Source organism: Betta splendens, chromosome 22, assembly GCF_900634795.4.
Source record: "Betta splendens chromosome 22, fBetSpl5.4, whole genome shotgun sequence".
Lineage (NCBI taxonomy): Eukaryota > Metazoa > Chordata > Actinopteri > Anabantiformes > Osphronemidae > Betta > Betta splendens.
In genome coordinates this window covers 5795649-5820925 of record NC_040900.2, presented here as the reverse complement: position 1 = coordinate 5820925, position 25277 = coordinate 5795649, and the positions used below count along the sequence as shown (strand labels likewise).

At 40.5% G+C, this 25277-nt stretch overlaps 1 protein-coding gene and 1 long non-coding RNA gene across 3 annotated transcripts in view; both read left to right on the top strand.

Annotated features, from left to right (window-relative positions):
* stxbp6 (syntaxin binding protein 6 (amisyn)) overlaps positions 1-25277 on the top strand; it is a 38926-nt gene that overhangs the window by 2293 nt on the left and 11356 nt on the right. For both annotated transcript variants that reach the window (XM_029138798.3, XM_029138799.3), the window contains exons 2-5: positions 3319-3544; positions 17403-17533; positions 17642-17807; positions 23961-24118. In XM_029138798.3, coding sequence (XP_028994631.1) covers positions 3391-3544; positions 17403-17533; positions 17642-17807; positions 23961-24118 — 609 coding nt within the window. In that variant the 5' untranslated portion in view covers positions 3319-3390. The remainder of the gene's footprint in view (positions 1-3318; positions 3545-17402; positions 17534-17641; positions 17808-23960; positions 24119-25277) is intronic.
* On the top strand, positions 17814-23275 carry LOC121201965 (uncharacterized). The gene is made up of 2 exons (XR_005897213.1): positions 17814-20137; positions 20527-23275. It is a non-coding gene; the product is annotated as an uncharacterized LOC121201965 (long non-coding RNA).

Below are 25277 nucleotides of genomic sequence, written 5' to 3'. Positions count from 1 at the left end.
TTCAAATGACTAAAATCTTTTCGCTGTGTGTTAACACACTTGTATGCTCTAGTGCAATAACAACATTAGATTAGATTTTTTTATATGACAGGCTGGCATTGATTCGGCTAAACAGCAGGGTAGACTGTGTATTATGGTAATTATTTTATGAGGAGTAACATTCACCATATGTGCATGTTGAGATGTTGGCTACTACTCAGAGCAGTCAGTTGTATGATATCATTCTCTGAAGATGTACTTTGTACAGATGTGCACAGTGTGGGAGGATTTTCTCTCAGAACAAATCAAGACCTTGTACTAAGCCATAAGTAAACTGAAAGCCATGGATGAGAGGCTGCAGATGAGGTGATGTGTTTTTCCACAATGAGTGAAATAAAAGATGCTTTTTTTTGTACAAAATTTTCTGTTAAATATGTGTGGGGGTAATGGATGTAAGGACGAAATTCTAGAGAAATGTCATTATGTGGTTAAGGAGGTAGAGCAGTTGTGTAGACATTAGAGCTTGAATTCCTGGCTCCTCCTCATGTCATCACGTCCTAGGTCAACACACCCAACCTGCCCATCAGTGTCTTAGGATGTGTGACTGTGTGAGCTAATGGGTGAATAGAAGTAACGGATTAGACTTGTTTTATGCTTATAGGCTATAGGATAACGTTTAGTCAGCTCACATTTTTTATTTCAGTTGCAATGGGGGGTAATTCTAAACGAATGATTATAGAATAATCACTGATTATTATGATTATAGAATAATCATTCGACTCGAGTGAAAGCTTGTTTCATCTACTGTTGATCCACCTCCCAGTTTTTCTGATGGAGCGAGCAAAACAGCCACGGCCGCTCATTACTCAGACCTGACTGACACAAGAATCGAGCATTAACAGCAGGCATATACTTTATTACCTAACAGATTACTCTTATCATTTACAAAAATAATGTGTAAACTGGCCTTTTTTATTTATTATTGCATTAGTCCAAGACACCAATATTACATGTTACACTGACTTTTGGCAGCAGAGGGACCTTTTAGTTTTCCTATGTCCAGCAAACAGTCAAAAATGCAGCCATTCTCTAAGGAGTAAAGATAAGGCACAAAAATGCATTTTCTCATGCTTATCTGTCTTTTTCTGATGCATGTGCTGACATTCATTTTATACTAAAAAGAAAATGGGTTCATGCTTCAGACCTAAATGTTTTGCCCAACACTTAGAACTGTGTTTACTCAAGAAGCATAATCACTAGCCTGTATTTGATTATTCCCTCTGACTGGATGTCTAACCGATGCCAGATGTGGGTTTCAATTCAATATGTTACTGTATGGCTCTCCCAAGCAAATGAAGGAGCCACCTGTCTCATTCTGCCCTTTCATCTGCTTTAGCTGCTGCTACTGAGGCAGGTTCACAGCCACATACAGTATGAGTGCACAGGAGAGCAGAACCTTGTTGCTCCCTAAAGTAGTGGCTGTACAACCGGCAGACCCCATTCCACTCCTCGGGAGAGTTGTCAGCACATACTGAAGGGATTCCACATTAACACACCGAGCAAGAGAAAGCAGAGACAAAGGAACTTATTTGGCCGCCTGGCAGCGCACAACCACAGTTAATGAAGTGTTTTTGGAAACGGGGTGATAAGCAGCTATAAAATATGTACGTTGTTTTCACCGCCACTGTGTTTCCTTGGCTCCCACCAGTACAGCTACTCAGCTCTGCACTGAGTATTACATAAAACTGCTCAAAGTCTCACCATAAGCCATGCATCGTAGCTGGCTACATTTTACTGCCTGCAGGCTTCTGTCTTCTCCTTCTCTTCCTCCGCACGCCCCCCGTTCCCTTCTTCCCCCATGCTTCAGTGGGCCACCTTAGGGGGGGATAAGCACTCCCCTTTGCTCGGTGACAGATTGCAGAGACATGGCTCAGCCTTTTGTTCTCAGCTGGAGGTTGGTGGATGTGATGGAGAAGAGCAAGAGATGCTATAGATTAGGACTTCCGCGTTGAGAAACTCTGCTGGGTTGAACTGTAGAATCTTTAATTAAGTGCATCTTTGAGACGAGACATTGTCTGGATTTTTTTTTTTCCAGTAGTTCTGTTGTTTTGAAATTGCGAGTTTTGAACTTTGATGCACACACTGATTTAAGCGACGGCCACTTTAAGAACCACTCCACCAGCAGAAAGAACAAGATTTGTTAGAGTTCACTGTAACGTGGCACTGTTGTTGTGTCCAGAGCAGCCTGCTGCTGTTCGAGAATTCCTTTTGACCGTCTTAACAATGACCCCATTCAATGCCAGCCTTTCAGTCGCTTAGTTTATGGGGGGGCGCGAGCATGTTTGGCTGCACATCTGCAAGTTTACCTTTTAATAATAGTTGGAATAGTCAAGTGTGATCATCAATAAAATCTGAATGGCTTTGCAGACCAGGGGAACTGCACTTCTACAGTACAACTTTGTGAATGTGGCCTGTTATTAAGAACCCAGTTTGATGAAGGCATTGTTTTCTATTCTGGCCTCGCCTCGTGGCAGCATAAGTCACTCACTGGTTGAGAGTGACAGTTATATTTGTCTGTCAGGGTGGGCTGTGCGGTCAGGAGGGCTTGTGTGAGCCTGTTCATATCAAGTTTGACTGGGAAAATGATTAAGCACCACTGTTCTCAGGAGAGCATTTTGGACCTAATTAACGTCTTTATGGCTGTATCATCACTTGAGCACAGTTCCGCCACCTAAGCACAGTTTTGTGGAAACTGCTGTGTGTCGTAGTATAATCCCAGACACAAAGAAATAAATTCAATATGAGATGTTGTGTGGTCGTCCTTTCTGTGAGCAGTACTTTTAACAGCTTCAGCATTCAGTCTCTGAATGGAAGCGCATTCAAGCAGAAGATTTCAAAGCATTTAGTGACTTCGAGCAAAACGACATTAAGACACAACCAGTCTCGAGTGTCGAAGCTCTTATTCCCACCTTCATTATTGAAACTTGTCAGGTCAGATGGGTTTTGTGTAGTTCCTGAGGCTGGCAGAAGTGATGGGCCTGTGAACACACAGGAGGCTTACACAACTGTGGTTTAACGCCAGGATTTATCTAGCTAATGTTACAAATGTATGTAAAAGGGGACTATGCTGTTTTATCTAGTCTAGAACTCCGCCAAGGCGACTGTGTGCTGGGCTCAATAAAACCCATGCCTCCAAACACAATTACACACTCACCTTAAACCTTCAGTCAATCCAATAGCGCAATTGATGATTATTTGTATTTTAGGAATCTTTTGGTGCTCTTGAACTTGTTCAATTTCATCCAGCTTGATTACACTTTTTTTCCCTCTCCCCTTCAGTGAACGGTGGATCTCGTTCTCTCCACTTTAAAACTCCACAATTGTCAACTGTTGCCTCCTGCCCGTCGAGAGATGAGTACCAAGTCGGCGATTAACAAGGAGGTTTTCGTACCTCATGATGAGAAGATGCTTGCAGCTGTGCAGGTGAAACGGAGGACAAAAAAGAAAATCCCCTTCCTGGCCACTGGTGGTCAGGGGGACTACTACACTTTCATCTGTGTTTCAGGTCAGAGAAATTGTTTTCTGTTCAGATTGTTTTTTTTCTTAATGGTGAAGTTACAACATCTAACACATCTCCATTCATTCTCCCACTAATGTTCACACTGATGAACGTGTTTACGTTTCCTCTGTCAGTAGGTTGACACTCTAAATCAATTACTACTGGACTTCAGGTCAGTCATTTGTAAATAGATTAGATTTACCCTTTTAATTATATAATTGGTTCATCGGGAATTGAGGTTTAAATTATTTAGTTTTTTCCACATTTGAACATTAGCTGAGATATTGCTTGTTAATTAAATTAGTCTGAATGTTATTCACTTGGAAAACGGAGAACATTTTAATTTTAGTGCCAGCAGCATTTATGAAAATCAATTACACATCTATTGTTCTAGTAACATTATCATTAAATTGTATGTAACACTTTTAGTTGCAAATGACAAAAGATCCAAAGTTTTGTTATTGATGACTTTGAGTTTCATTTAATAAGTATTAGATATTTGTCAGACAGGCAGGGTCTTAAATTCCTGAATTATACATCAGCTGGATGCATCTGACAGTTTGAACCTCCTCAGGTTTTAAGCAAGTGAGTGCCTACAGGTAGTGACCCCAACCATGCTGCGTGTGTGACTAAAGCGCTGTGGGCTGCAGTCTTACTTCATTTACTTTTTATGTAACCCAGCTGAATGGATGAGCTTGATGTTGGAGGCTGTTTCATTCTTGTGCTGAAAAGCTTTTTGTTGATCATATAAAGATGGAACATGTTAAATTCCATTGCCCTTCGAAGAGCAATGCTCTGTATGTGTGAATGGATATTGCTCAGCGTTTTAAAACAAATCATAAAACTGCAGTTAGGTCACAACTACTGTACCATATAAAAGTTAATCTCCTGCCATAGTCCTGCCTGTTAAAAGGTCTTTTTCTGCCTGTCCTATATTAGTCTCCTGCAAGCTGCTGCTTTGTATCATACGTGGGAGCACAGTAGTAAAGGCAGGCAGTGTTATGTAGTCATGTGGCATTTCTTTAAGCCAGCCAAGCATTGTTCTGAGTTAGTGTGTGTGTGTGTGTGTGTGTGTGTGCCTCCAGTGCACAGTGAAACCAGCCTGTGTTTGCCTCACTGCATACAGGACTGGTGTGTCTGACTTTTCAGCGTGTCTTAAGAACAGTATAACAATAGGGGAAGAGTGTCGCTGACAATCTCATGGCTACAGTAGCAGATAGTTGATGCCTAAGGGCTATACTTGGGCGGACTTATGTAATCTCTGGCTAAAGGAAGCAAACAGTAATAGCAGTTGTGCTGTAGAGGCAGCCTGAGGCCCATGATTTTGATGCTGAGATGGGTGCAAGTGGAAATACCAGGGTGTCACTGTTAATCTAATTTATTTAAAGAATAATTATGTTGTCTAATACATCCAAAACCTTTTTACCAAAAAATGTTCTCAATTTATTATGAAGCTCTGTTGTTAACATTGGATTTTATTTGCCTGTGCTGAGGTTTCTTAGACATTCATATAAAAAAATAAAAAAAAAATCTTGACGTTCTTGATGACTTTGAACTATGCGAGAGCCAAGAAAAGGCTCAAAAAACTAAAAATGACTGTGAAGGTTTGCGAGCTTTGTCTTTGATCACTGGCTTCAAGTAGTGCCGTTATCACTGGAACTTAGGACTGAAGGGTTGGACCTCCTGCAGAATGCAGGGCAGGAGACGTGAAGCTTTTTAAGCCAGATAAGATGGCGAAGTTTCACTGAGGTTATCTTGTTAGTCTACTTTTTTTTCAACTCGTTTGAGGTGTCTTTCATGATTCTCACCACTTCCTTTTTGCCCCTTCTGTTTGTGTCTTTGCACGTTATTAACATCTTTTTGGGCTGCAGTGACAGAAATGTCTGCCAACAGGGTTTCTTTCAGCTTTGTATGCATTCTGGCCCTGATGCTGTTGCTTTAGCTGATCGCAGGAAAAAAACTAGTGCTTTTACAAGTCTATCCAGCATTACACACACACTGATAGAGTTGGAGAGTTGCCATGCAGATAGTCTGACTCACCTGTCGCGACTTCAGTGTCTTGCCCAAAGACATTTTGACACATGACAGAAATGGCTGCTCTACCTTCTGCCTCCTACAACATGTCAGTTATATTTATTAGTCCTGGCTGATGTAGAAACTTAACGGTAGAGGAATAAATTCTCGGATGGTATATAATTAGGAGAAAATCTTCTTTTTTGTGCACATTTTGTACTTTGAAAATGTCTCCGTCTGGACAAATGTTTATTAATGAGTTTAGCCAGGCTGTGCTGGTGGTCTGCTGTGGAGAATGTTGCCTTCTGTGAATTCCTTTCATGACCGGTGTATATACAGTGACTAATTCTGGCCTCCCAGTTTTTACTAGCTGGGACCAGATAAAGCTCATTAGTATGTCATTCCTCAATAAAAGTACACATCCAAACCTCTTTATCACTAGAGGTTTACCGAGACTAATTAGGTTCTTGCAGCAGCCTGACTACAGTGTAAAACACTTACTATTGGCACCTCTAACTCCTACACTCACTTATGTCAGCATTTCCCCCCCTCAGATCTTCTCCAACCACTGAAAGCCTTTAGTTATGGAAATGGTGGCGGTGCTTGAGTGACTTGAGATTAGCCCTAAAAAACAATGAAGTTATTCACAGAAATGAAAAGCAAACCAGTACAATGGCAGAGGTGTTAAACCAAAAACAAGACTCTTTGATCTCACCAAATCATTGTTTGCCTGCCTTTCAACATTTTTTTAAATCATAAATGTTATTGAATGTGGTTTACCAACACCTTACCCCTTTTTCATGTGTTGTGTGTGTGTGTGTAATTAGTGGTAGTGATTTTTAACTCAATTTATCCAATTTAATATGTAGATTACAGGCATGTTAAAGGACAGTGGCTGCAGGCAGTTGCATAATAGCGGTTGCATCATTTCTGATGTCTTGTCCACTTGGTCAGTCTAAGGAGTCCACACATACACTCCCAGCAGGTGGAGGGCGGATAGATGAAAGACTTAGGTTCTCTGCAGGTGGACTGAGCGTGTGGTGCTGTGCATACAAAGGCCTCTCTCTGTAGAAAGGACCACTGTGTTTCATCCAGTCTGCTGGGAATTACATTTTTCTCCTCTTTTTGGGTGAATCAGTTTAAGTCCCAGTACGTCTGACAGTTTGCCATCTTCCTCCATCGGCTCAGTTGTCCATTATTGTTTGACAGCCAGTTGGTGTTCTGTCCGAACGGGCTGTGGTTGCACATGCTGCCTGTTTTTCTTTCAGGGACAATCGGATGCATCACACTCTCTAGCAGGAATCTTGTGATTTTTTTTTTTTTTTTATTTTTTTTTTGATGATTGTATGTTTGGAAAAATCCTCAGTGTCTAAAATGTTCTGTTTAGGCTCCATCTTTTAGGACCTTTTTATGTGAGTTTGAAATTGATGCCTAAGGAGCCACTTCCTACCTGGAGGTTCACTTATAGTTCCAGCTTGCAATAACGGCAGCAGACAAGGTGTGGTTCCCTTCTTGCTCCAGTGGATTATCGTGTTCACGAGCAACCACAGCATTTCAGAAAAGGCAGCTTGATAATGTTCCTCCCAGTGGCAAGTGCCATCTGTCTTTCCAGCCTTTAACAAAGGCACAATGGAATGCTTTGGCCATCTAATTTATTTACCTCCCTTACTGACTTTACTGTGGGTTATGCCAGGGTCTTTCCTTCTTTAGAATAAACTGAATCATTAGAGTTAAGGGCTTGGCTCTCTCTGTGTAATTAAACGGATTGTTTTATTTTGGTTTAACTGATCATGAGCTAGTGTAAAATTTTACACACACTCTAGGTCAGTGAATCAGTTTGCACAAAGACTTTTACTTAATTTAACGAACCTCTGGTGGTAATGATAATTAAGTTTTATTTATTGCAACACTCTAATGTTTGCATTTGCTGTACATTTTTAACTTCATGCCATATTCACACATCTATACTGCTACAGTCAGTGTTTACGAGAGACATTATCCTGGGGTGGATTTATGTGATGCACTTGATTTATAATTCTTTTGATGGCTGAAAGGTGTCTAATGTATCCTGCATAAATAAAATGTGTTTGGGCTGAAGAAACTGATACATTTATGCATGTCCCTCTATGAAACCATCACCTGCTCCTTTGTCCATGTCTGCACCCATAATTAAATACATCCATGTTTCTTAGGAGTCAGTGCACTAGACCACCTCTGCACTGTCATACAATTCAATAGACTGTGGAATAAAACATAAACACACAGTGGGGAAAATGCAATCCATACTTGGTGTGCGTGTGTCCATTCTGTTTCTTAGTTACACAGATTAGATTTTTCTGAGTGGTCTGTACCAAAACTATTCTGTAAAACCTACCAGTATTGTATGTATGCAGTGTCCCAATTGTCATTTATTGTTTTAGACTTTGTGTAAATGTTCTTTTGCCTTTGTCCAATACACTGTCAGACTGCAGAATGAGGGAGTGAGGGGTTCTTATAAAGCATAGCAGGTTGATATCGTCATATGTAATGAATTCAGAGCTGTATCTGATTCCACTGTTATATGCTTGCTGAGCCTGATGATTCTTATATCCTTTTAAAGCTACTACTATTGATTTTGAAGCGAGGCACATGGATTTGCTGAGCTAGTGCATCTGGAGTTAACTCTATCTCTCTCCTTAAAGGGAGAGTGGATTTATGTACAGGCCCAAAACAGAAGAATTTTGCCCTCCAAGCAGATCCAAGTCCTGCTGCAAACAGAGAGTCACCATCCAATGTCTGTTTCAAAGAAGGCCTTGAGTGCTTGAGCGGTAGAACTGACAATAGCGAGCAAAACTTTTGTTTTAACAAACCTTGGTGCTTAACGGTGCACGCAACATATGCTAGAGACTGGGAGAAGGTCCAAAGCTTCTTCCAGGTCCCTCACTCAGTCCTTTTCTAATCCTTCCCCTCAGGGGCCACAAGCAGAGAGTTACTAAAAGAGAATGAGCAAGAACTTCAAAGTAAGAACTGAAGGAGTGAGTGAAGCTGTGGGACAAGTCATTTAGTTGTATTCAGCCGGTGCCAAGAGATGGTACAGTGCTGCAGCTGGACAGAAATTTCCTGAAGTACACACACACTCCTTCTACCTCCCCCAACATAGCTTCTTGTTAGCCTGGCTTTCATCTTATAACCCTGTTGTGAAATTAAAATAAATGGACATTTCAGCTAAACCTTTTCCTTTTTGCTGGTAACAAATCTGTAATCTGTTGGAAAGGAAGGTTGCTTGGAACAGTTACAAGCATTTTACATTGTCAGCGGAAAGGGAGCAACATGTGAGCAAAGGTTTCCACTTCTACCCCAACATTCACAACATGAAGCATTTGACGGTACAGAGAAGGGAGACCTATCTCCTTCCTGCCGGGGAGTTTCAAGAGTGTGTGTGTATACACACACATTTTTATTCACTCTGCTCATAGTTGGCAGACATGACCGTATCTGTTTAATGTGATTAGTGATGCTGTGTTCATTTTAAACAAGATGTTCTTTAATCAAAGGAATTTTACTATCTTCATGAAATGAACCATCAGGCGGCAAGACTTGCCAAAAATGTATTTGTCCACTGTATTTTAGAACTGTGAAATAAAAATTTTGAAGAGACAAAACAATGGTGTATTCTCAAAAAATAAATTATGCATTTAATGTGCATCTATCTCAAAAATAGCAAGAAACGAATCATGGTGTCATGAGTATTTGTAACTAGGATTGTGTATTTTAGATAAAACTACCTTAAGTCAGTGCAGTCATTTTTTGATGCCTAGTTTCTTTTGTAGTGATCTTGTTCTGTAATTATTTAGTATGTACAGTATATGTAGCATTTATAAGTTACAAAACCCAGTTCCTACTGGGATGATTGTGTGCAGAAGAAACACTTTGTAGAAATGGACTGTTAATTGCTCGGTGGGTAATAATCTCTTATTACAGTAGATTTTTCTTAACTGGCCAGCTACATCATGTCCTTGTCATTCTCCTCTCTGCCCATGCTTACACTGCATCCTTCACCCCGGCCTAGTGTCCCTATGAATGACATGCGTGTTAATTGTGGTAATGAAGGTCACCCAGATGAGCAGCTGGAGTTCTTCTCTGTATCTACAACACTCCCTGTAGGAAAGTTGCTGCCTGGCATGAACCTCATTGGGGCACCATAAGCTGCCATATGCTCCCTACCCACTACCTCACAGCTTTCCCATGCTGTTGGCTGAGGTCCCAGGCTCTGCTGAGATAACCAAGATAAAACTATCTGACTCTGTATAAAATATTTAGTGGTTTGTAGACAACTGACTCATTCTCACTAAACACTAACTTTATGTCAATTGTTTAAAAATGTAAATGAATCTAAACATTTAAACCCACTTGCAATATTGAACTTGACTCAACAGAAAATAGTAACAGTCAGCTTACATTTAACTTTAAAATGTTTTTAACTCAATAAACCAAACATTTGTTTATAGAGTAACTGAGGCAAAATGGTGTGAGTTGGATTTTAATAATATAGACATAGTCTTATTTGAACATGGCTTTTCCATAGCAGGTGCTCTGACCAACACCACTTAGTAAAGGCAGCATTAGGCAAGATTTAAAGGTTAGACAGGATCTGTACTGGCACCTTGGCCTCTCAGTCTCTCCAGGCAGCTGTATGGCAGACCCGGCCTGCTGACAGAAGACTGCAGGGGCTATAGTGGTCTACTGTAGAGACTTCCTCTGTCAGGCCCAGGGTGGGCTCTGCTCTGATATTTCATATTAAGGGCATGGCTGAGCACGCCAGCAGCCTCCCTGACAGTGCGATATTGATGCACACTTCATTCTAGTGGGAGGCAAAGTACACACACACACACCAGAATGTGTTGAGCGTTAACGCTTTAGGGGAAGATGTCAAAGGAGGCTATGGAGGAGTGAGCACTACAGTGTCTTACTGCTCTGAATAAATGCGCAAATTAATATGAAAAATATTTCATGGGTTAAAATCATTCTCATAACCTATAGCTGATTCCCTCTTAAAACCAGATGTGTGTGTGAGTGCGCACATTCTGTGGATGACAACGATATATTTACTTGCTGTTCTCACTAAGTGCTCTGGAGTGAGAGAAAGAGAGTCATGATGCATTCATTCCTTATTTTACAGCGTAGGTGGACATTGGTTCATTATACATTAATTTTAACTTTGCACTATAACCCTCATTCAGTCATTTAGTAGGATTAATATCACGTTAATTTGTGTACATGCCGTATTAAGGTTGGAGCAGGTTGCATATAGCATAGGTCAACCCAATGAGTTTGAGGTAGTGGGAGTGAAATCTCCAAAACACTCCATAGTCGCAGTGCATTTGCTGCATAGCAGAATGTAACATGGTTTTAGTCACACGCAGTCTTGTATCCTGCGGAGGATTTTGCTGCTGAGTCTTCATTGAGCCTGTCGGCTATTAAGGATGACGAATCGATGCTGCTTGTCATTCATCCCTGGTCCCTCTGTGACGTTGAACATCTATCAAGTCTGAAAAATTATTTGACATCTTAAATGGTTTGTGCTGCTTTGTACTGTATGCATTGCTTTGAGGAAGCATTTTGTGGCAGGTGTACTGTAGTAGTGATATTCATCCATCTGTTTGAGGCTGGGCATCATCTTATTTACCATAAAAATGTGATTTAGAAGTTAATTTAAAGCAAAGTGACAAAAGATTTGATTCAATGTTGGAAAATGTGACATTAAGGTCAAACAACTTGAACCTCTAATCCAGTCTGAATACAAGCTGTGCTGCGGTAGATCCTGTGATTCTGATCCTCTCCAAATCCTTGACACGAACAAACTTGCACATCCACACATGTAAATAAAAAGCTACTGATACAGTAGGGTTTCCTCTGCTGCTGCACATCCTTTAAACGGAAAGAACAAAGAAATACCAATGTTTTATTTTAATGACTAAATAATGAGCGAACAAAGTCATTTTTATTCAGAAGCTGTATTCTGTTGTAGTCACAATAGCTTTCTATAATTTTAACCTTTTTGTATTTGTAACAATAAAACATTGTTTTCTTAAAGCTTTCTTAAATTCAGTGAATGCAATCTTGAATGTACAGTAAGTAGAGAGTTGTTGAATAATAATCTGAAAAACAGACCGTATTTCACTGAACCTTGTCTAAAAGAAAACAGATGGATGAGGAAATTGGATCTGGCTTGAAGCCTTGCATGTATCACTTTGATTCATAGTTTGATTTAGACTTTTTAGGGCTTAAGGTAGAATTCACTGGAACCACTCAACAACACTCCGTCCAGCTTCCCCAGACCATTCAGTAATAGCTGAACAACGAATAACTGATAATGGATCAATTAGTGCAATAATCGTATATTACAGTTATGTTTTGAGGTTGCTGTTTTCACATCTGTTCTAATGAGAGACCTCTGGAGGCCTGTGAGACAGTGAGTCAGGGAGTGTACAGCATGCTTCTGTGATGAACCACAGACCTCTTTATTTGTGAATGCTTCATTTATATGGGATTACAACCAGATATTGAATACTATGAGACACTGTTTGTTTTGGTTTCAAGGATTTCGGGTTCCAGGCACTTTAAGTTAAGGTCATCCTGAAGAAGTAAGTGTTGAGGAATGCGCTTTGTTTTGACTGTTCCTGTGTCATGATATCCAGGTTAGGTCATTATGTATTAATTCATACCAGAGTACTGTCCAGTGCTGTCCCTCCAGCCTTTGGCGGCGCTGTTGTTTTGGCTTCCTGGTTGGTCTAATCATGTCAATCAGCTCTACCTGATGCCACGGTTCATTGTTACCTGTGATCTTGACACGTCAGTCAATCTAGGCTTGTTTTTTTTTTTCACTTGGTAAGTTGCATTTACTAAGTTTTGTGCTCGATACTTTGTCGTTTTTTGTTTTTCCTTATTTAAATGATCCTGACCTTATGCCATCTAATAAAAACTTGTGGGCCTTTAGCAGCTGCTCCCCATTCCTTTCCTTTGATTTTGTAACCGTAACATCACAAGTAGGTCACTAATCCTTGCTAAATAATCAGTAATAAGCAGATCACATGTAGATGCACAGTTAGTATGATGGTCACAACAAGCTGTGATATTTAATGTACCGCAGGTAATGACAGGACATTTGCTTGGCCAATAGGCAGGCTGCCATAGATTTACAGATTAGTACTAAATCCATTCTGCATTATTGCTGTATGGGAGAAGCCTCAGGACAGTGCCCTGGTGTAATTAAATATTTTCTGTACTGTATGTGTGGGCTGTGGGCCCGGTGGAATGCCTGCTATGTGGGCTGTGGTCTAGCCTGAATCGCTGGTTTATTACAGTATGTGGCCCATGGAGCAAGGAGTGATGGACTTATTTCCTCTCAGATTGTATACACAATGTGAATGAAACACATTGACCTACACCTTGACAAAGTGTAAATTAATTTTTTTTTCCTCTGTTCATATTTGTTTTAGTGTCGTTTTAATCTTTTCTACTCTGCCACCTTTTCTTCATAAGTTTTTTTTTCTCTGTTGCATCCAAGACAATTTTTTTTTTATAAATCAATCACTTCAGCTGCATGTGGCACCGCTAACATTAGGGTAAAAGGTTAGCATGTCTACAAGTGTTTGCACTGTGTCAACACAGCAGCTCATTATTTCAAAATAAAAAGTGTTTGAGACAGTCACATATTGTTTTTGTTAAGCTGTTGTTTACATTAAAGTCAGTTACAGTTAAAGCCAAGCCACATTTGTTGTACTATAACTAGGATCTGCTTGGTTGATGAATAACTAGAAAACAAGCACATTCTAGTCAAAGTTTGCTAAAAAGCCTATTTATGAATACAAATGGCGTTAATTAAAACAGCAAAACATGGCATTCACTGTGCATTTAAGTTCAGCCACATATTCAGGTTAATAATTAAGAGCTTAGAGTGCTTAAAAATGAAAGAAGCTCTGGTACAGAATCATTTTTCTGTTTGAATGAGTGACACACACGATTTGTCAAGCCTCCAGAATCCTTTTTGTGTGTTGTCCTTGGGTGAGTGTTTAATTGGATGGATAACACATGTGAGTGGAGGCAAAGGGCTGTCTTACTTTAAAAGCCTGTTTTGACTTCAGCTCTAAAGAACGAAGGAGTTTTGAAGATTTATCAAGACAAGGTTATACAAAGCAGGTTCAGGCTTAGCAGCTCCAAGTCACAGTCCAAGTGCTTACAGCTGTTAGAAACCAATGTAAATCATGCATTCTTACGTGTTTTAAGTCAAACTGTTTCCCTGAACCCAGAGAACTGTTGTGTTACTGTTTGTGAAATTGTTACAGCTACACACTGCAGCTTTGTTACTGTGGAACGCTTTCTGTTTCTGTTCTGTGGCAGTGCCACCACCGTTTATACACTCCCTCCTCCATTGTTACATTGCTACTGCATAGGCACCATCTTGCCTTTCGAGGTCACTGTGTTTTCAAACCAATGAATAGTCCATAGAGGACTTTGTTCCCTGGTGCTGTTGCGAGTCCAGGCAGTGTTATAGTTCATTGTAATGACAGCTTCTCTAAGAAAGTGTGTTCCAAATTAAGTGGAGTGGGGCAGCTTTAAAAACTGACCTGCAATCATCACTCAGAGAAAAGTGATGCATCCTTCATTGACAATACGGACGCAGAACAGTAATCCTACAAATTGTTGGTATTCACTGTAAGTTGACTTGAATTTGAGCTGCCCAGATGATGAGCAGATGTTTCCACCCGCTCCTTTTCAGATGTATTTTGTGCCATGATAATCAGATTGGCATGACATTCATGTATACTCAATTTCAGAGCATTAGGCCAATTGACTGTTGGCTGAAGGGTCTGATTTTGTACCTGGTTGAGATAAAGGCTATTGAATCTGAAGTGGTGAAGTTAAAAAAATAAAAATCTTCCATCCTTTAAGCTTGACTTGCAACTTGTCCTTGATCTGTTTGAAGGTATGACGCTGTGTTCTGTTTAGCAACGGTTATTTTTCCTACCATATAAAATTTAGCTTTTAATGAACACGGAAAAAATCAGTGTTGACCCAGGTTAAATCATAACAGGGGGCGTTATTAAATGTTATGCCTGTGCAGGTGTTGCTCTACGTGTTGGGCTGGGTTGTGTTTTCGTAATGCTTGATAATAAACACACAGCACAGCTGACAATCAGATTATTAAAGTCCGCTTTTGCTAGAAATCCTGCCAGTGCTCATATTTCTGTCCTAACAACCACAATTACAAGACTATTTCCTTGAGGAAAACGGATCTTGAGAATGTTGATGTACAGTATGAGTTTCCCTTCAGGCTCACACATGGCCAAGCACAACAAGGGATCGGAGCACTGGAGGAAATGAGAGCATGTCACCATCAGAGCATGAGGAGGGAGCAGGACAGGAACCTCAGCATGGCCTTCCTTTCACATCAAGCCTAATGGAAACAATGACTTTGGCAGCTGCTAAGTGGTTGTGGTTATTCCCTAATTTCTGGATTCCAAAGTTTACAGGGTTTTTTGTGTTCTTGTGTTCAACGTTTTGATTTCCAGATGTGAAGTGTTGACCTTTTCATCTGCAGTACTTGAGTTCAGCAACAAGCATATGGACATGACTCTGCCTCTGCAAACAAAATGCATCTGAATTAGGGGAAGGGGTGTTGCCGTTGTAGTGCTGTCAGCCAGCTGTGAGGGAGACCATGAACGTCTGTGGTTCATTGGTTCTTTAGATGTGAGGATCGCTTTTCATCGGCTTTAATTTTAGCAGGTGATCATCAGTTTCACACGCATTTTCACTTTCCCCAGGCAGGAGCTTCGATTTCCACTCAGTCTGCGTAAGAGGTGGTTTGGCCTGGTGGGAACGTGACATTTCTCCACCTACGGTGTACATGCAGCGGTGGAGGCTGGGGAATCTATATGGAACATTATTCAGAGAAGCCTATAGTAACAGTGGACATCAAGCATTGCTTAAATTAGGTCATACAGTACATCAATTGGATTTGCTTAGTATGTGATTAATCACATCTGCTTTTTTATGTTTGTACTTTGTTGCAGCCTGTGCTAGTAATTTTCAGTAATAGTTTAATTTGCTGAGGAGTCAACAGCTGAAAGCAAAGATTAAATTGAGAGGCTCAAAGGTGCCTGGCAGTTTGATTAAAGCCTTGGTGTTGATATGTTGACAACTTAGTTTCATGGCCTTGAGATATTAGACCTCTTTCACATATTCACTGTTGCACTGCAGGCCTTCGTGTCATAAATAAGCAACTCAGGAGGCAGGAACATCTCATTCTAGTGTAATCAACATATCATTTAATATGCCTTTCATCTGTTATGCATTTGTTACTCCGGTGCTTGAGGTTTGATCTTCACATTGACAGACTGAGCTGATTACATGGTAGACTATCAATTTATTATACCTCATTCATTGGTTGTGTTGTAGTATTTTAAATGTGATCTATTACAGTTCTTAGCATACGTTAATATCAATTAAACATAATAGTGAAATTCATTGCTAGTAAATGAAATAATTTCAGCATAATAGCATAGAGGCTAGACTCAGCTTATACTACACTTATCTCTCTTTCCTCCAGCTAGCTATTCCTACAGTAACTTATCAAGTGAGTGCGACAAGCCCATCTCTGCTTAATCAGTCCAGTGAAAAATACTGGTTATGTTCTATGGTCTATTGCCTGCTATGAATGTAACTCAGAGACAAATTGTTCTGCTGCGAATTGGATGACCTTAGTTTCCAGACTCCTGCCCTTCGGCACAACTGGTTCATTACGTGAGGCACTCATCCTCTTTATGGAATGTTCTGGTTTCTAGAACTTCTATTAGCCTTCTGTGTGACCCAAGACAGATGTGATCACTCAGTTTGCCTGCGTGTCGTAGATGTGGCTGTACGTTTAGCCAAATAAATAAATTCATAAAGAGGAGAGAGTGTGATATCTTGTCCTCCACCAGCGTCAGGACAGCGCCTAAAGTATTAACAAGCTAAGCTCTCTAAGTGGACGCACAAAACATAACCACACATTCCTGTTCCCAGGGGAGTTTACTTTTGCTACAGTAGTGCCCACAGTTACCTGGACAGATAAAAAAAGACATTCAGATGTCGTGACTGAAATTCCAGACGCAAATTCCAAACACTTCAGTAGTTAAGGCAGGTGATTGAGCTGTGTGCCCACATGTTAGACTGGGTCACTGTTTACAATAGCATAAATAAACATGTCTGGCTTAAAATGGAAGTATTATTGGCAGGAGGTGAAAAGAAAAAAGTATTGGTAATGTAATGGCTATTTATACATTTGCTGCCATCTACAGGAGGGTGTGTTTGTAAATTCTCTTTTTTATAGCAATCAAAACAAATAGCTCAATGTATTCTGATGTCTATTTTTTATTGTTTCTTTAGAGAGAACTACCTAAATGTAGTTTGTTAGATTAGTCAGCAGTACAATGGAGGATCACTTTAGTGATGATCTGAATTGTGTCCAGCACTGTATACAAAACTCAGTTTATGCTCTGACAGGAACAACACACCCAAGTCCTGTCATGTTCATCAAATCATTGGCATGGAAAGATTTGCTCTATGTGCAGTAGAAGGACAACAAAGATGCTGGATATTGGAGGATAATTATGGAATTTGACAGGATAAACATTAACATCAGCTCTGCTTTTTCTGTTCTTTGTTCTTGGTAGGTGTATGATGTGGTTCTTGTTTTGTTAAAAATCATATCCTGTAACATTTGTTGCTCTATTCTGTGACCTGACCCAATTTATCATCATCCAAATCATCAGATTTGTGTTCAAAGTTGCTTCTTTTTTTTTACAGTGATGTTCTTTTTTTCTCATTACAGTGACCAACAAGAAACCGTTGCATGTCTCCATTACTAAAGTAAAACAGTTCCAAGGATCTTCAGCTTTTGTAAAAAGGTCACAGTGGACCATTGACCAGCTTCGCCAGGTGAACGGCATTGACCCCAGCAAAGTATGTACACCACCATGTGCCATTGCAGTGTTTTTTTATTTTCTTTAGACAACTAAGGCTGAGATGCAGTATCTTTCACCTCTGTCGTGTCTCGTTGTTGTCTTCAAGGACTGCCCAGAGTTTGACCTGACATTCGATAATGCTTTTGACCAGTGGGTTGCTAGTTCAGCAGGAGAAAAGTGCACCTTCATCCAGATTCTTCACCACACCTGCCAGCGCTACAGCTCTGTGCGGAAACCGGAGTTTGTCAACTGTCAGTCCAAGCTGCTGGGGGGTAAGGCAATAAGAATAAAGCCTCTGATAACTGTCTTCCGTTAATATTTCCGGCCAGAGTGCAGTGACTCACTGCTGCCGTACTGTGCTGTAAGCCAGCCTGAATCTGATTATGTATGATGACAACCAGCACCTGCTGTGTATGAAAATGCCTGTTTATTCTTGCACAGCATCTGTTCAGTGCTCCTCTAAAGTGAGGTCAATTATATGTCCAACATAATGCATCAGATGTGACTCAAACAATCACACAGATCATCTGGTTTTACAGCACAGCCGTGCTCAAAGCAACACTAAACAATACATTTCCCCTAATTTACATGGTCCTGGCGTACTTTGTCTTTTTTTTTAAATGGGTTTCCTTCAAAATAACATTGCAGAGTTTTAACAGTGCCTTAATTAGGATTCAGCAACAGTTAAATCCCTCAGATGGAAAAACAAGCAAAACAAATCAAACCATATTCAGGTTTCAGATGTTTTAAATGTATAATATGTTCATGTATAGTTAAACCCTATTACTGGTCATTTCCTGGATGTTTGAAAACCAAGCAGGTGGAGGTTCTGGTTTCCGTTGTGAAACACAGTGGAGAATACAGCATCCTGCGCAGCTTAATCAGATATTGATCTGTTTACCTCCAAGGCTCATCCTTGAGCCCTGTTCAACCTGTATTATTCATGGAATTATTTATAGAAACACATCCTTAGCTTTCTTCCTGCATTGTAACCATCTGCCCCACATACATTACACACAGTATAAGTATATAAAAAAAGTGAACTTTCAACTGTTAAAAGCCACGCGCAAATCACTGATTTCCACGACTGTGTTGCACAAGTTCCTCAGAAATGACCCAGTTGGACTAATTTGTGTAAAATATTCCTATTATTCTTTTTGTGTGCATGGAAACCTGGTCTTTAGTTAATAATGATCAGGCTGTGTGTTTTATTCAGCGCCAGGAGCTACATGTACTTTGAGTCGACCTCTTTTTCCACATACATACAGCAGTGCTGTAAGTGCTGACCTCTGAGGTTATTGTGGTAGGATGGATTATGGAGTCCAAATGATACTCATCTATCTCATGCCTGCTGTATAATTACACTGAAGGTCCTGTAGTACACGGTGATACTCATACAGTATGATAATATCTAAGTCATAAATGCTTGCGGTATGGATTATTTTGCCCACAAAATATTCATCCTATTAAAAATAGCCTTTTAGGGCCACACCAGTATAAACTGGTATTGACATCATGCTGTTAGTCCATCTGGCAATTATCTGATAATGGACTGCTCACTCTCTGTTCAGAAGAAGCTGTGTGTGAAAAATGAGAAAGTTGACAGTTCACCACGCACATGGTGACAGGGGGAACTGGGAGGATGCCAAGCTCCTGTCAACTCTGTCCACTCCAGTTTAAGTCTCACACCAGTGCAAAACAAAAATCATGACGCTGCTCAGGTGTGGGACCATAACTGTGGGAGACTCTGCCTGCAGAAGTGCCTGGGATGATTGCGATCACAGAACGCAGCTCCTTAAATCAACATGGTCAAACACACAGACGATGGAGCACCAGTCCAATGAAATCAATGAATGGAAGGGGAACTACAGCCATTCTAGAGGTGTTGGTCCCCTCATCCATTCAGGGCATTTGTATAGAGAGACATACCATGTAACCATCTGACACTACCAATTTATGGGTGTTTAAACATGTCTTTGTATTGTTTCAAAAGACTTTCCTAAAGAAGCGCTGTGTAAACCGAGAAAGCCCAGTTTGAGCTTTGGAGCTGTAAAGTTCAGATTCTCAGTCTTTAATGAGGCGTCTAATTGTTCTAGAAATAAAAGCAGCTAATTTGCTGATTGTGTTTTGATCAGTGCCAAGTGGCGCCGCTGCCCACACCCCGGGGCTACACCCTGTTATAGCCCAGTTCCCAGCTGAGCTGGTCCATCTTGCCAGCATTTGTTCGTGACGTGAATTCAAATGCGATTTCAAGCCTGTGAACTAAGTGGTTCGGTGTTAGATAAAGTTGGGCTGGGTTTAGAAACCGTTTCACTAACACGTGTGACATACAATACAGGACTTACAGTTTTACTCAACATATCAATAATAAAACAATAACCAGATTCACGATTGATAATCTAGAAACCCATTTCCTTGCTGTTCTAAAAATGATAACCCGTCTTTACCAAATTCAAAACGAATATCAAAGCTGACCATGACTTTCAATATTTTTTTATCACAGAAGACCAAGCTGTAGATTCGCTTGTTTTCCGTTGCAAGGTGTTTTTGAACAGAGCGAGGAAAGAGTTTGTTTCGCAACACGGCCGTCTGCTGAAACAAGGTAAGCCAGTGGTGTGTGGAGCTACTTGGACTGAATGGAGTAACTGGGAGATACAATTAAATATGCTGCTTTGTGTGCTCCAGGTGATCAATACTAATAACAAAAGAGTACCGTGAGTTATGTTCACCCTTCGGTGTCAGTGTTGGGGGGTTCATCACTTTCCGATGTTTGAGAGCAGCAACATTTTCCTTTTGTATCCTGTATAGCTTTTCACAAATTAATAGTGAAGAGTCTAATGATGGTTTAATGCTTGAGACTGACATTTATCTGCTTAGTAAAGTTTCTGAGAATAGGCTATTCATGAATGCCTATTCAGCACATCACTTTGCTACATGGAAAACAAAAGCTTTATCGCCGTTTGTGTCTTTTGTGCCTGCATTTCTAACCAGAATGTCAGTGACTAAACGAAAGGCCAACTGAGCACGCAAGGTCAAGCTTTTCTCCTCATGAAAGACTGTCAAGGCCAGAGTGATCTGCTTGTTTTTGTCTCATACGCTCATATAAAGAGAGAAGTAGTGTTACTCTGTTGGATATAACAAAAACGCATTAAGGTGGACTGAAGGTTTTGGAGCAATAGTGTGTTGTGGTTGCTAAGGATACTGCAGCTGCTCTTCCTGTTACAGTAGCTGTGGGTAATGTCAACATTTGCATGAATTAGTTGAAGGTAGAATCATTACATTTACTCATTTACATTCAGTTATATTTGTTGTTTTGCTTGCTAGAAGTTTGTCCTATCAATTTGTTTTATATGCTGTGGGAGACTTACTTTTTCAGTCGTGATTCTTAATGATGCAGGTTATGATTTATTTGGTCCATTATTGTTGCTAAAGCAAACATTTCATGCACCTGATGGGTTTAAAAGTGCAAAACGTGTTTAGATGGGTTTTTAATGTGATTTTATGTCACCAGTCAAAGTGTTTTAAGTCATACAGGCATTAACTCTAATACTGACTGAAGGCTTTAGTGTGGCGGTGGACACACTGTGGCCACTCTGTTAAGCAGAAGGCATCTGACTGTTGTGACACATTTCTCATTGTGTGATCATACTAGTATTAAACTATGAATACAACTGTGATGTGGGAGCAGATATAGATACAATTAGAAATTACACTGAATATACAGTATATAAGAACTGCATTGCGTGAACTGTGCTCTTTGAGAACAATACTGCAAGTAAATATACAGTGAACTAAGTGATGAATTATTTTAATAAGTAGAGTATGAAACAAAGGTCCAAGCAAATAATAATAAAGGGCCAATGTTTTAGGCCAATGTTTTGAGGTGAATTTAAGTTTGCTTAGAATTACTTTGAATCATTGGAAGAGACTTTTTCCTTTTTCTTTTACACCCACGCATCTTATACCCCACGGCACCATGCTACAGTAGCACAGTGCTGATATGATCATGTATTTTCCCGGACTGGAAACTATTAAATGCACTGTAGCATGTCATGTTCGTCTGATTTGTTTTTTGTGTATGGGTGTTACGGTGAAGACGACCATGCTATCTATTTGAAATAAATGTGTTGTGGCTATCAGAATATCTGAAGTGTATCTGACATGTTGCATTCAGCTACTCCTGTGTGTCTATATATACATGTGTTTAGTGCCACAGCAGTGCATTCTGTAATGTAATGCAGTGAACAGTCTAAAGAATCCTGAATGCAGTCGGGTATAAGAAGGGAGGGGTTGACTTTGAATGATGTTTTCATTTCCGTGTTCTGCTTTATTTTTTTTTTGTGTGTAAAACATGCTCCAGAAAACAACTTGTCTTTTTGTCCAGCTCCATTGTTGAAGAAACCACGGCTTATTATGATATCATGGGGTACAGCAACAAAATTCCTCTTGCATTGTTGAGAGAGGCGTGTCATTGATGTGCTAGGCTCGACCTTGTGCTGTAGACTGCTCTCACAACAATGTGAGCGGACCAGAGATTGGTAGAAAGGCCCTTATTAGCGGCTGCCAGTGGACCATTGTTATAATAGCAGGGAAAATGTAACTCGCTTCTTATTAACATGCAGATTGAATTTATATCAGTGAAGCCAAAAGCAGCATAAAAGACATGCTGTTATCCTCGCTGATAACATGATGGATTAGCAACTCCTATTTTAAGTGTAGGGATGCTGTGGCTCACAGCAAAAGCGCCACATAACATAATCTACTCCTACACGTTTCATTCGGCTCCTGATGCTGCAGTCCCTTCATAAGCTCTCCACAACGTCTCCACCCTGCCTTTTGTGTAATTACATTCTGCGCTGGGTGATCCCACGCTGCCGCCTGCCACTGATCTCTGGAAGTGGAGAGCAAAGATACCTAGGAAGGAAAATAAAGGGACATGTTCACACAGTGTGCAGCGTGGAGGAGTTTGCTGGGAAAATGGGTGTATTACTCCCTGGGCTGCCCTGGAGGAGGAGAGGATTAAAGAGAGACTGTCTGAAGGTGAAAAGGTCTTTGCTTTCTATTGGATCAAAAGCAGCAGATCAAAAGACACATTTTTTTCCTTCAGGAGAAGAATTGCTTTTCATTGTTAAGTGTTAAAATATCAAAACATACATAATTCACGTTGTAATAACTTGTTGGAACTGAATTTTAGGAATTTCTATTATGGGTCCAGATGTTATGTGCAGGAAGCACCATTTCATTCACCATAATTTATGGCCAGCTGACTGTATGTACCTCCATCTATCACTTTGCCTGCGGAACTGGTGTGTCTACAGGAAGTGCTTTGACTTTATCGAGTCAACTTATTTGGAGGCGACACCAGCTGGCCCGCCGTCTGCTTTTGTGCTCATACAGCCCACTGTAGCAGCGCCGTCCCAGTTATCTGTCATTCATGCTGCCTGTCGCGCTGCTGTGGGACATATACTTACTATATTGCCATTTCCTACCAGGGGGGATAAATTCACGCTTGTCAAGAGTTAATTCTGTTGGTACCAAGTTCACGCTGCCTGTTCTTTCAAACTGATTTGATACAGACAGAGGAAAACCTAATGCTGGTCCTCCACCGAAATCTTTGTGTCACATGTCGCTATTTTTACACTTTCAAATGTTTATCCTCATACATAGACAAAGTATCACCCTGTGGTCATCAAAAAATCATTTTTTTAAAGAGTGAATATTAAATTTATATTCATTTGCATCATTGTTCACAGCCGCACTAGGCTTCAAAAACAATGCAGTCAGTGTCTGCAGATACATTTACATAAATCGACAGATTATACCCAGCTGGAGTTACTGTAATGCCCACAAAGAGAGGGGAGCAAGAAGATTGCTGTTCATGTCTTGTTGTTAGCATAGTACATAACAGCAGCACTCCCGACATGTGGTAGATTAATAGCTTGTCAAAATAAAAAAGCATCTGCCTTGCCTCCATGGCTGTCGGAGGATGTTCTGTCTTCTATCCACTACAGCTCCTCAAGGCTTTCATAGAAAACAATATTTCACCACAGTTTAATAAAGAGCCGTCTAATCACAGAGATGGAACGGCAAATTAAAAATTCATGAGAGGTAGTGCAGCATGTCACCGGGAATTACATGCTTTCCTAAAAACATTACATCATGACACGGAATCCGGTGATGCATGTGTTGGAGTTCAGCACGTTCAAGTTTGAAAAGGTTAATTTCACTTGATCTTTCCTTGAAGTAAATCCGCTTTGAAGAAAACTCATTAGCCAACTTTACAAGTCAGACCTGATGGAAAGACCTGATGCCCATGCTCAAAGTCACCGATTGCAGTATATTCACCATGTTGTCGTGTGTGTGTGTGTTTTTTTTTTTTTTTTTCTAATTTCTTTCCCTTCCGTCTTCCCCTCTCTTATCTCCAGGTAACAGTATACTCCACTCGGCTGCAGACAGTGTGACGAGTGCTGTACAGAAGGCCAGCCAGGCTCTAAATGAGCGTGGCGAGCGATTAGGTCGGGCCGAGGAGAGGACCGCAGACATGATGAACAGTGCCGAACAGTTCGCTGTCACCGCACACAAGGTAAGGCAATATGCTGCGACTCATAGAGCACGCTCTGCTCGTTGCGTGCATTTCAGTTCAACCGTCAACAGTGAGGCTAGCTTTATTATTTTAGGTGAAGGATCAAACCTGAAGGCTTTTTTTTTTTTTAAAGTTCACAGAGCTTCAGTGTGTCCCTCGTCTAAACAGAACTCTGCTCTGGGCTGATAATGGCTTTTTTCCTTCTTTGCTGTCCTTTTGTAGTTCTTAATGGGCTGTTCCCGTATCCTCCAGCTATCCTTTACCTGTTTGTCACACAGTCTCATTACTGTCATGCTGTTTAATTACACTGTCATCATTATGTTCTTTGTTTTATCTGCAAAACAGACAACAAAATAGCACCTGTGCTTTGTACCCAGTTTACCTCAACTGTCTTTGTAATAGCACTAAATAACATCTCTTGGTGACATGGTCCTCACTGATGGACATGGCAGACAGACTATGATCTGACTTTAATAGTGGAGACATCCACTACCCAAAGAATGACTGGTGTATAATGCCTCTATAGTGATGGCATGACATCGAAAGACACTTGTAGAGGATTGCATTCCCTTCTTATTGCTCATAGAGGATCTTCCTCACTGTGATGAAATGCACAATCCGCAATAGGCAGCTACTGAACAGCTATTCTGTGGTTTCCACAGAATAGCTGTGGAACCCCTGTGAGGACTCACTCGCTTTCCAGTGTTTCTCATTTGGCTTGCTTGTCATTAGTGTGTGCATCATTCGCTTCTTACATATTGCGCAGCAGTTGGTGGAGGTATAGATGGAGGAACATGATTTTCTTTTGGCTTCATGGCATGGTGGATGATTGAACCCATTTTATTGTAAACGAGATTTTTCTATATTTGCTGCCTGCATGTGCTGCAAGTAGATCTTTGCAAATGAAACGGTGCTACTCATCATATTACTAATCTCACTTTGTAATTTAGGTGCTTTGAAATAATGTATTAGTTAATCAAGAGCTGTCTGTGCTGCTTAACTGCCACCATTTGTTCACTTTTTACTCTTCTCAAACTACAGCAACGTACTTTATACGTGTGAGTGTGTGTTTGTGTGAGTGTGTGTGTACTGTATGCTTGTCTGCCATCCTAACTTGTCCACACCCGTAGCTTTGCATAAGATTTGTGGCCCTGGTCAT